The 12,222-nt window shown below is 42.5% G+C and overlaps 2 protein-coding genes across 2 annotated transcripts in view; one reads left to right on the forward strand and one right to left on the reverse strand.

The window, feature by feature from the left end:
- kiaa0319l (KIAA0319-like ortholog) overlaps positions 1-3,877 on the reverse strand; it is a 26,481-nt gene extending 22,604 nt beyond the window's left edge. Inside the window, exons 1-3 of the mRNA XM_030411295.1 lie at positions 3,743-3,877; positions 3,279-3,426; positions 749-1,453 (exon numbers count right to left, since the gene is read on the reverse strand). The gene's annotated coding sequence lies outside the window, so the exon portion shown is untranslated. The remainder of the gene's footprint in view (positions 1-748; positions 1,454-3,278; positions 3,427-3,742) is intronic.
- Positions 3,855-10,733, forward strand: ncdn (neurochondrin). Its single transcript, XM_030411296.1, has 8 exons — positions 3,855-4,019; positions 4,227-4,420; positions 5,727-6,762; positions 6,871-7,040; positions 8,162-8,400; positions 8,886-9,101; positions 9,223-9,365; positions 10,004-10,733. Exons 2-8 carry the CDS (start codon positions 4,241-4,243, stop codon positions 10,414-10,416), a joined length of 2,397 nt encoding a protein of 798 aa, XP_030267156.1. The 5' UTR covers positions 3,855-4,019; positions 4,227-4,240; the 3' UTR covers positions 10,417-10,733.
- Positions 10,734-12,222: the final 1,489 nt, after the last annotated feature.

Here is a 12,222-nt window from a genome sequence, read left to right on the forward strand (position 1 = left end):
GCTACATATCCATATGGCTGGATATAATGTTACTTTATCTCAGCAGGTTAGTATTTAAGTCATGCAGATGGTGAGACTTTTTTGCAGGGCTACAACTTTTGCAGGAAGAAGTTTGTCTAAACTGAAAACATAGACAAAAATCTATACTTTATATACCTTGATTTTGCATTTGTTTATTATGCAATGGACTTTTTCCGATTCTGGTATTTCTTTGCCCACCTCTGCTCGAAAGAGCAATTTGACTTCAGATTCCTTCATTAACTTTCTGAAACTTCAAATTCTCTGATTGTTTTCATGTTTAAGTGAGAATGTTAAGAGATTTCCAAAGTGGTCTAAGAATTTGTCATAATGAGAGCTGCTTCAGTATTTCCCAAATACGATCATCACCTCAAAAAAATCGCAGTTTTACATTATTACACAATAATTTATAATTTTATTCAGTTGAAATTACCTTTAATTGGATGTTTTTTTGTTTGAACAACTGCTTTCCTATACTTTCATTAATCAGTGTACTGACACACATGAAACTTGATAAATTATTACACCAACACTGCAGAATTCAAAACCACAGATAAGTGAATGTACAGGATAGGATAAACATCTACCTTGGGAATGGTATAGTGCTTCAACCCCAGTTATAACTGCTGTCTTAATATAATATATTTGACAAAGAAGACATTATAAATAAAAGCACAGTGAAGTTTCATTAGGCAAACATCAGGAGCTCTCACACACTGCTTACACTAACCTGTATGGTCTGCCTCCATATGGAAATCGGCATTCCTGCACGCAGACGCTCGAGCCACAGCAGCCTCCTTCAGTGCTGTTATCAACAACTCACGAAGTCCAGCATCCAAAAACAGTCATTTGTCCTCCTGCACCTGTTTGTCTCTCCCAGGTAAGCCACAACAAAAAGAAAAGAAAAAAAGCTCCAGGTAAAAATAATCCAGCAAAAAAAAGTCTAGGGATTCAGTCACGTTTGTTCCTCCTCGCTTAAGTCACAGCGCAGCAGATTTGGTTTTTTTTACTGCGCAGTAAATGCCAGCAGGCTGGTGGTGACTGAGTGTGTGGAGAAGTAGTTACGCTCAGGTGCACCCGGTCACCTGGGCTGATGACAGCTCGGCCTTTATAGATGTTTGAATAGCCGCCCGTCCCTTGAGAAGCTTGTGCAAAACAATGATCTCTGTGACTGAAACCCCTCTTAGATCCGGAAAGGCCAAGTCCTCTCTCTCTCTCGGCTGTTTCTTCCTCCTCTTCCTCTCTCGGCTGTTTCTTCCTCCTCTTCCTCTCTCTCAGCAGTCAATAGCACAATTGTCAGCTTTCAGCATTGGCTCCTAGACAGACAGGTTGGTGTAGCTTTCTCAGTAATGACACCAAATCCCACGCACAGGTTATTCTGCCTGCTACATGGAAGGGAATTTAAGTTGGTTTCATTTCTCTCCCAGGCAGAGTCCTTGAAGAGGGAAATAAACAAATTAATGACAACCCTCGCATTTCGCTGTGACGATTACAGAAACATCCTTAGAGCAACATCTAGTCTAATCCGAGGATAATATTCAAATGGATTGCAAAATGGGACATAAATTCCTGTGTATAAGATGGGAGGTTAAACAAGATATGAATGCACCATCAGGTCATTGAAGGTTAATCTTACAACTGAATAAAACCTTTGATGGTATATAAACATACTCTCGTACTGTTGCTTCTTTTGTCAAATAATCCTTCTATAAAACATTCTAGCTGCTTTCTCTGATTCAATATTGTCATGCAGGGATGGTGTTAAAAGTATGTATTGTTGATTTTTTCTTGATATTATTTCATGCAACACTGACTGTACTGCTTCTTGGTTTCGCCCATTTACATCTGCTTTCATTTATTGCACTCATTTATTGTTTTTACTGCTGCTGGATGTCCCTCTTTGTAATGGATTGTTTTAATGCTGCTTACTGAGGGATGAGTCCGTTTTAATGTCTCTGTTTTTGTTATGCCGCAAGTTTATTTTCCCCCATAAAGACTCCAACCGTCTAGAATACTTGATTAGTGGGCTAATCTAAAATATGAAAGTCATGCACTGATATAAAACATACGCTGGTTAAACGTTTTTTTTTTATTTGATCCAACTAAACACAACAGTTTACTTCAGGCTCTGGTGTTTCTGGATTTGTAATTATTTTTTAACCTCAGCAATTAAATGATTAAGGGTGCATTTAACCATAATTAAAATAACTGTTGGTTAGGCTCTACTCTAGAACCCGACCAATATACATCAGTCGGACGATATTGTCTGTCGATACTGGCTTTTCACAGATATATTGGTATCAGCGTATATGTTGTCAATATCAGCGTATATGAAACTTTTTGATTTTAAAGAAGAACAAAGTGCAGAACATCTTGCTAAGGGTGATTTATAATTATCACACTTAAGGTGAAGTTCAGGGTCTCAGTTCACTGGTGTCATTTCGACAATAAAGTTTACTGTTAACCTGTAAAACATCCTGCCTCCATCAAATATCTCCGTCACAAGTGTTTGACCAGCACATTTGAGATATCATTGCAAAATGTGTGTGTGTAAAATGTGTGTATAACTGCAGACATATCCATAGCTGAATATTTATATCCTTAGTATCAGCATCGGCTCCAAAAACAGTAAGTCAGGCTATATTCTTCTACTCTATAAGAATGATTGATTGGTGGTTGAATTTATTGATTGATTGACTGATGGCTTAACTGACTGATTAAAGTGCAAACAAGTGCATGAATGACTGCCTGTCAATCAAAATGAAGTGCCCGAGTAAAAAGCACTGGGATACTGTCTCTGAGATATTTCATACAAAATGGTGGGCTCGTGCATTATGTATTTAACCAGCCTGAATACAAGAGTCAGGGTTTATTCAAGACGGGCAGTCTTAAACTGTCAAATAATTTAATAAAGGCCGATAGCTACAGCCTGCGTAGACCACTGCACTATCACAGGAATACACAGCAGAGAGCCAGCTGGATCAATAATGACACTTCGCTTCCTTTACCTGCTCTTCGTTTCGCTTTTGTACAACGCATACCATCATCCCAGTGCTGAAACAAGAAGGTTGAGTTTGAGCACCGTAAGGTATTTCACCTGTGTAATCCGGGATCACCCCGGTCCAAAGCACCTTGAGGCTAACAGCTGCTGGCACTCGCTTTCACTACACACCGTGTGCGCGAACACGGATTCATCCTGTGCGTTTTACTGGGAATTGTCACGACACCTTTAAAGACAGAAAAGTGGAGCAAGGACTTACAGACGCAGGAGACGGCACAGGCTCTCACTTCGGTCGGTCCTTGTGATGTGTTGTGTCGTCGCTGTTGTTGTCCCCTCGTACACTTAATTAGGTCAGTGTTCCTCTCCTCTCCTGTACAGCTGATGTGACTGTGTGACCGCCGTCAAGCCTGTCAGAGTGATATATATACTGCTTCCGGTGGGAGGTATTTCACAATAAAGCAAGTCGGCGAAAACCGTTGGAGCGTTTTTGCGGCTAAAAGAAGCGCAATAATTTAATTTAACGACAATACTAGGAATAAATGTGCTATAAATCAAATAAGGCGTCGAGTTATATCACACAGACGGCTACTCGAATTGTGTGTATGTATACGCTGCATCTTGAATTAAACTGAAGACTCTTCACATTAATCCGACTACTTCCGTCATGCGCCTGCCGACCTGCTGTCAATGGCGAACTGGTTCAGCTCCACAAAAACAACTAACCTGCTGAATGTCCGTCATTTATGTGCCATAATTCGTGTGTGAATCGAAGAGAAAGACGAAGAAGTCTTCCATGACCTTAAACAAAAATTAGCGCGCCTTCGTTTCTACGACGTTTCAGCACTGACCAAAATGGCGTCTCCGCCTTCCAAGTAGCCCTCTTGTGATTGGTCCCTTGCACATGTTGGACGGTGTTCATTGGTTGATGCAGCGTTATTTTGACAGTTCACTTCCGGGAAGGCTCACGAGGTGTTGCGGCGTGTGAGAGGCTGTCAACAAAGTAAGTTATTTTATAAACGTTTACTAATTTCAAATTCTAAATTGTAAATTCGAACTAATCATGACTTAAAAACACTCGACGAACAACCTGGAAATCATTAAATTAGGCTACTGCCCTCAACGGTGTGGGGCTGATGACACGATCAGTCACATTGTCAATTCATCTTAAGTTTTGTTTGCTAACTTCGTATTCCTCTCTTGGCCACAGTTACCAAGGTCACAATGGCTGACGGTATGGAGGTGAGCAGTCAGCCTCTTGCAATAGAGGAGCACGGAGGAGGAGGCTCAGAGATGGATGCAGGAGGTGGTCTGACTGATGCCCAGACGGAGGTGTTGGAGAGATGCCTTCATGCACTCAAACATGCTAAAAATGACAGTCAGACCTTGGCTGCTCTTCTGTTGGTGAGTCATCAAGGATACATTCAGGATGCTATTTCATCTTAAATACTATAATGTTACCAACGTTTTGCTTGTAAAGCTAATGTGTAATGTGTAGCTTGTATTAGTAATTAGTATTTGTGAATGGCATCTAGAAAAATCTTTGCATGAGTGTCTGGTTGATTTAGGAAAAAACAAAGGAGAGGAAAATGTCATCTGCTCAGTATTTGCATAAATGCACTTAAGAGTGCACGTGACAGAAAATAGGCTTGGACTGGTAGTAACTTGGGAATAATTCCCCTCCTTTTTCCCTTTTAACTGTAAGTGGTGCAGGAACATTAAGGCAACTAATTGATCAGTTGATGTCAAGGGAATTCATTTTCAAGGCCAAACATCCTCTGTTATTTGCTTCTCAAAATATAAGGATGTGTAATATTAGCTTTTCTCTATTTTACATAACTGGAAATGGAATACCTTGGGGTTGTTTTGTCAGACTAAACAAAGCTGTTACTCAGAGCCCTGAGCTGTGATTCCTCACTGCTTCTTGAGGTTTGATGAATCCTTTAGTCCATCAAAAAAATCAACAGATTACTCTACAGTAGTTGGACATTGCAGCCCAAATGAGAACCGGTAACGACATTTACATAAAAAGCATTATTTCAGGATCCACCTCATACTAAAGATGTATAGTCTTTAGTCTACTGTTATGGATAAAACTATGCAAAATATAAGAAATACCTCAGTTTAGAGTGGTATAGTTCAACAGCATCTAATGTGACACCTCATAAAATGACTATAAATTAAGCAACACCTGTCTAAACTAAAATTAACATGACTTTCATGAAGGTAGGATTCAGAGAAGAGGTGCCGTACTTGACTGCATTCATTTTAATGCAGCTAGGTGTAACTAAAGATATGGCAAGTCAGTGTTTAAAGGCCTATTCAAATACAGCGCTTCAGGGTGCAACTATTTGTGTCGTACATGCACTTAAAAATCTGTCAAGTGCAACTAAGCGTATTCATTTGTGGCACCAGTGCACCTTTAAAATGAGCAGTGTAACAATTGAGGTTAGTGTCATTTCTTATTGCATGTGCTGTGATTGAGAAAACCATGAAGAAAAACCTGTATTTGCACCTTTATTTCTGTTCATAATCATTTACGCAATGTGTAAGAAATTACAGTAAAATGTTTTATTGGGTGCACCTAAATGAAACATGTAGAACCACCAGTGCAACCATTGTATTAAGTAACCAAGTATCCTAACCAAGTATGAAAGGGTTGCTGGTCGGCACTGATGTTTATTGTTGCGTTTCCTCTCCCTGTCTTCAGATAACTCGCTTGTGCCCAGCAAACCAGCTTGACAAACCCACCTTGAGGCGCATCTTCGAGGCCGTGGGCCTGAACCTTCCAGCTCGACTTTTGGTGACAGCAGTCCGAGGGAACGACAACTCCAGCTTACCCCCACACGAGCTCCTTTCACTGGGAACAGCTCTGTTGGCTGCCCTGAGCACAGACCCAGACATGGCCTCCCACCCTCAGCTCCTCACCACCATCCCGCTCCTGATGGGCATTTTAGCAAATGGTCCTGTGAGCCAGCAGAGTCCAGACTGTAAAGTCCAGTCAACAGAGGGTTTAAACACAGAAAGTAGTCCTGCTAATTTGGCAAAATCAGCAGGAGAGGGCAAGAAAAGTGAAGAGAGCGAGCAAAAATGTGACGGCAGCAGTGAAGCAAACCGAGAATCATCATCTCAGCAGAGCTCTCCCTCCTCCAGGCTGGATGAGGCCATGGCTGCCGACTGCTACCAGATTCTCACAGCTGTGTGTGCCTTACCCAGAGGTCCTGACCAGCTGCTGAGCAGGGGTGCTGTTCCTGCTCTGTGCCAAGCAGTGGAACGAAACCAGACTTTCAGCCATGAGAAGGGGCTCGCTTTGCTCGGTTGCCTCCTCTCAGGTAAAACCAAAGACAAAGTGTGGAGTAAACACCCCGCAGAACTCCTCAATCTTCTTGTCAGGCTCTCCAAAGACTTCTGTCAAGCCAAAGATCAGCCCAAACTGGACATGTGTGCCCAGCTGGTGCAGTTTCTCCCCCCAGCCGGAGCGTCACTCGAGAGTGAGGAGCTGAAGGGAGTCGTCGCTCGTGTGTGGGGGGTTCTGAGACCAATGCTGCAGGCCAAGTTGACGCCGAGACAGATCGGGCCGATCCTGCGCCTCAGTGCTTGTCTGCTGGATTTGTTTGGCTGGGAGCTGGTAGGACCGCCAAAGTTCTGCTGCCTGCTGGTGAACCGGGCCTGCGTGGAGGTCAGAATGGGTTTGGAGGAACCACCTGGAAACGAACTGAGCCCGGAGCTGCAGCACACACTCACAGGTAACGCACCTATTTGAGATAGTGATACTTGTAAAGCAGGGATCCACCACAACAGGTTCTGTTTATTGTTTGAAAACTTAAACCCAGTCGTCTCGTTCTTCATCACAGGCTGTTACAGAATCATGGAGGCGGCCATCGAGCAGGCCTGCTGTCAGGGTGTGTCAGAGACCACCGCGCCTCCTCAGAGCTCCACCTCTTCTCTCAGTCTGCAGCAGAGCAGGCAGGTCCTCGGGGTGTTGGAGGAAGCCTTCTCTGCTTTAATGTACCACCTGCAGCAGGTGAGAGGAAAGACGTTTAAGCCTCTGTTTATACCAGCAAGCTACTTGTTGCCGCTTCTGGATATTTAATCACTTGTTACGCACAAAAGGATTCTTCCCAGTGCTGTGCCACAAAAATGTACGCTTCTTCCCCCCGAGGACTTATGAGTGCTGGATAAATGTTTAGTAAATAATAAGTGTAGCTTGTATTGGAGCTGACAACATAATTGGGGATTTTATTTTTACAGTGGTGAGTTCACAATTCAGTCTCGGACTTTTATTATTCCTCGAGGGGAAGTTTGATGTACAGAAGTGGGTAAAAACACAAACACAGTGTAAGAAAAGGAACATGGGACATCATAACAGCACACAACCAAAACTCACAGATAACTAGTCTTCACCAGCAAGACTGATAAACAAGAGGACGAGTCACATGTGAGGGACAGATTTTTATTTACTTTCTGATTTAATGTCATAGTCATAAAAACATTTCTTGGCTACAGCTTCTCCACACGGGACGATTTACCGCATCCTATTAGACAGTAAACTGAATATTTCTTTAGTCTCGGGCGGTTGACTGCGACAAATGAAGACACTCTAAATGATATTTTCCCCTGTTCTCCGATGTGTTATGTGTGACAAAATCGTTTAACAAGGAAATAAACACTAATGAAAATAGCCGATAATTGCAGCTCTACTTACAAACAAGTGTTAAATCTGTTCATTAACAGGCAGTGTTATGACTGGATCCCTGTTCTTTCCTTTCAGTAAGAAGAAATTGTTCTGTTTTGTTCTTTTTATAGATTATTTTTTATTATGATAGAATGTAGCAATAAGAAAAGCAAAAAAGGCTTGTTTTTATTCTTGGCAGGACAATAACGAGCCGAGATGCACTGCCAGGGGAAAAAAGCAGGAATTAAATATTTTGGCAGGCCAGGAACATTTCCAAAGAACAGCATGTGTGAAACATTTCCTGGTACATGTTAAAAATACTTTTGTTTTATACCAGTGAACCAGAGAGTATAAATCTTAATATATAAAAAAAAAACCTTTCAAATTATTTCCCTCAGTGGTTTGAGGTTCTGTTATGGTTCCTTGGGGAACATGAATTATTTTCGTTAATTCTCTTCCTGTTCTCGTAGGTGGATCCAAGTCGCTATGGTGACCCTTTCATCTTCGCCACATTCCGCTCTCTGTGCTCATGGCTGGCCGAGGAGACTTCCTGTCTGAAGGAGGAAGTGACCGGACTGTTGCCTTTCCTCATCGGATACTGCCGGAGCCACCTGCAGGGCGAGAGCCCACAGCAGGGCCTGTCTGACTGGATGGCCGAGATGTCCGTCAGAGAGGAGGGGGGGACGTGGACGGGCAAAGAAGCTCTGAGGTAAAGATGACGTTATAGGAAGAATCAATCATAACAATACATGTAAAAGAAACATGTATCCATTGTTCTCTGATATCAGGGTTCATACGGGTGCTTGAAATCCTTGAAAGTGCTTGAATTTCAATGTTGTGTTTTCAAGGTCTGAAAAGTGCTTGGATTTTAGTTTAAGTGCTTGAAAGTGCTTGACATTATAATTTGTGTCTTTCACAAAATTGGGATCAGACTGGATAATTAATTTCTGAAGTTTTTGCTATTATGAAACTTAATTTTAGATGTTTACAGCATAATACAATGTACATAATTGTGATAAAAAGTGAAGAAAAAAATCACGAGTGTATATATATATTCCTGTAGATACGTATTTTACCCCAGCAATAAGGTGCTGGAAAATCTTGAAAATGACCCTTAAAAGTGCTTGAAAAGTGCTTGAATTTGACCTTGAAAAATGTGTACGAACCCTGTGATATCCTCCTCTCTCTCTTCAGGTATCTCCTCCCAGCTCTCTGTCACCTGTCGGCAGAGGAAGGCCCCAGGAAGGTGCTGCTCACCCTCGACACCCCGGCCCTGCTGGTGGACTTCCTGTCGCAGTGCTGGAGCTCCCTCAAGGGGAAAAGTGGGGTGGGGTCGAGCAGGGATCCCAGCATGGAGACGGCCTGCTCCGCCCTCCTGAACTTCACCGTGACGGAGCCGGAGAGAGTCAGGTAGCTGCTTGACAAACAGAAACACTCATCAGAAGCCTGCAATGATCTGTGCTTTTCGAGTCAACACCAACAACAGTTTGTTTATGGTGGCGTACATTTTTTTTTGTGATTTGTTGTCTAGGAAGGACCCATGTTTCAGAGCGCTGGAGGCCCTTCTGAGCGAAGCACTTCCTGTTCTGGTTCATAAACCTCATCTGCTGGTGCTCGCAGCAAATTACTGCACATTAGGATTAATGATTGGCAGACTCAAATCAGCTCCTTCAGGTGAAAATGTGTTCTTTTGTTTTGCTTAATCACACACTCACTACCTTTTCCAGTTGTGTTTGGCTGATTGCGATGCTAATTTTAGTTAAGTATAGTGTAGTACAGCAAACCTGCAATTTTGAGTGAGTGCTTTTGTTTTTATTCAGTGTTTTTGGACACCTTGGTAGCGTCAGACATTTTCACATTTCTGCGCAGAAAAATCACAGGTATTAGCAAAACATTAACAAAGGCTCTGTTCTCTTAAAATATACAAGGAAACCACGTGACAGTGAGCTAACCTTCACACCACTGGGACCCTGAAACGGAAGCATATAAACGTAAATCACCCGTTATTAATTTGTGTTTTCTGACTGTGACTTGTCAAAAGGTCCTCTGCGAATAAAGCTATATCGGGGCTGTGGAACCGGCAAACCTAAATTTAAACGCAGCCATCACTAATGTTATTAGTTACCCTTTGCCTGTTTCCCTCTTTTGCTTCGAAAAATGCCTGTGGGAATGTAGATCATGTGGGCTCCAAGTTGGGCAGAGTTGTGGCCGTAAACAGAACTTGTCCTCTTTAAAGCGACAGTTCACAGAATGTCTGATATTGTGATCTTTTGGTTCAGAAACGTAAAACTACCACATTTGTTATTTTCCAGGAGAAGCCAGTCAGAGGCGCTTCTTCTCCGCGGCTCTCCGGTTCCTCCGCGGCGCCCTGGACTCCGGCTCCGGCCCCGGCCCAGTCGAGGTGAGCCTCGGCTGGGCGGAGAGCTGGGACGAGGCCGCGGAGCTCTGGAGGTTGGGCCTGCAGGCTCTGGGAGGCTGCGTCCGCGCTCAGCCATGGATCACCGCCCTGGTCAGAGAGGAGGGTTGGCTCAAACACACACTCGCCATGCTCGCTCAGTGTAGCGCACTGCCTGACCAGCACACACAGGGGGCGCTGGAGGAAGCTCTGTGCGCCGTGGCGGAACAGTGCCCGGCCTGTAAACTGGAGATCGGAGACATGATGAGAAACGATAAAGGAGCATTGAGCTGCATGAGGAACCTGAAGAAGTCAGTGGCAGTGAAGTGAAACCAGACTGGCACAGTGAGCTCTTTGTTGGGCTATTTTTAACTTGCAGAGTTAAAAATGAAGTAATAAAGAAAAAGGCCGCGACTGAAGCCAAACTTGTGTTTGTTACTTGACATGAATAATGTGTCTGTTGTCTCAGACTTTGTTGTAAGGAAATTAAGTCCCAGATAGTCCTGAAAATGATGATGCACAAACATATTTTTCTGTGTAAAACGATGTAAATGTTTAGAAGGCTGTGCTCTGAAATGACAGCCTCCTACATGTGAATTATGAATGTTAATGCCTTTAAATAAAGAGCTATTTTGTTAGAAAGCCAAGCAGTCTCTTTCTGACAAATGTATTTGATGAACCCTTCAGCCGGAAGCAAATAAAAACAGTCGATACATAAAGAAGAGAATAACAATAATAATAATAATAATAGAAGAACAGCAAACCACATCAAAAACAGTCAAACAAAATCATAGTGTACACATTAAGGAGCGTCAGAGAAGGCTGGTTTGAACAGGTGCGTTTTCAATCGCGCCTTAAAGGAAGCAGCAGATGTGCGCCGGTGCAGTCCCTGGGGGACGGCACTCCAGAGAGCGGGGCCGTCCACACTGAAGCCTCTGTGACCCGTGGTGCAAAGTGTGGAGGGAGGAACTGAAAGAAGATCAGAGCAAAGTGAGCGAGTTGGGGAAATATGAATGTAAGAAACTGGACAGGTAGGAAGGTCCCAAACTGTAGACGAGAAGGAGAAAGTTAAACATCACACGAAATTGAACCGAGAGCCAGTTTATGTCTTAACGAGTCCAAGTTAATTCTGTCAGAGCAAGTCTCAGGTTGAATTTGTCACTGTTTCAAGATTTAAGTTTTAAGTCCCAGAGGCTGAGAGCCACATACTGGGGGGGAAAGTCAGGAGGTATCAAGAGACAGATAACACGTGTTGTTTTCTTTTTCAGTGGAATTTCTGGGGAGCAACTAAAAATACTTCCTCGTCCTTTTTGAGTTAAAAGTCTTTATAAGCAGCTTTTAAGTGAAGATGGGAGCCGTCATGGTCTTTCAGATCTGGACATTTACATTGTTTCTGTGGCCGTCATGAATCACAACAAGATTTTAAATTGGGTAGGTATGAAGATGAAGTGTGTAAAAGACAACCAAACGTATACATCACACACGTATCAACCAGTGGAGAGCCTACAGACGTGGGTTTGTTATGTGCTCACGTTTCTTCAGGACAATCTGTCACGCAGACTGGGTTTAAGGATTTGGGTGAGTCAGTTTGGTTTACCGAAGTTTGTAGTAAACAACTTTTTATAAAGTGCTATAAATAGGAAGAGGAAGAAGAAATATCATTAAAACATGATTACAAAACCACAGAAGACGCAATTTTTTAAAGTCATTAAATGAAAAGTCCCCATTCATGCCCTCCTCTGGGAAAAAAAACACTTTTTAAATAGAAAATCAAATAAATGATATTTACACAGCCCAAAATCACAATCACGTCGACTCAGTTGGTTTTACAATCTGTACATCTTTATCTATTTTATCACATTGACACTTTCATAGACATTTTTTTGTTTCAGAGGTAATGAAGCACTTAATTTTAATGCCATTTCTACTGACTGGGTTGTTAAAAGACTTGAGGTTGGTTGTTTGTTGGCTTAAAACTGCCTAGAGGAGGATTAGCTGCTGGTTGGCTCTTCAGGATTTCATCATTCTGGATCCTTTTGGGGGATTTTATTATGTCAAAACCTGAGATGTGAATGTTTTTGTTTCTTTCCCACATATTTAATTCGAGTCCAAGTCTCAAGGAACAAGTTTACTACC

This window comes from Sparus aurata, chromosome 3 (genome assembly GCF_900880675.1).
Source record: "Sparus aurata chromosome 3, fSpaAur1.1, whole genome shotgun sequence".
Classification (NCBI taxonomy): domain Eukaryota; kingdom Metazoa; phylum Chordata; class Actinopteri; order Spariformes; family Sparidae; genus Sparus; species Sparus aurata.

Excerpts from the sequence above, each read along its gene's own strand:
- ncdn (XM_030411296.1), top strand. The coding sequence starts at position 4,241 with ATGGCTGACGGTATGGAGGTGAGCAGTCAGCCTCTTGCAATAGAGGAG. Across the intron at positions 4,421-5,726 it reads CCTTGGCTGCTCTTCTGTTG|ATAACTCGCTTGTGCCCAGC; the intron begins GTGAGTCATCAA and ends CCCTGTCTTCAG. Across the intron at positions 9,102-9,222 it reads ACGGAGCCGGAGAGAGTCAG|GAAGGACCCATGTTTCAGAG; the intron begins GTAGCTGCTTGA and ends TTTGTTGTCTAG.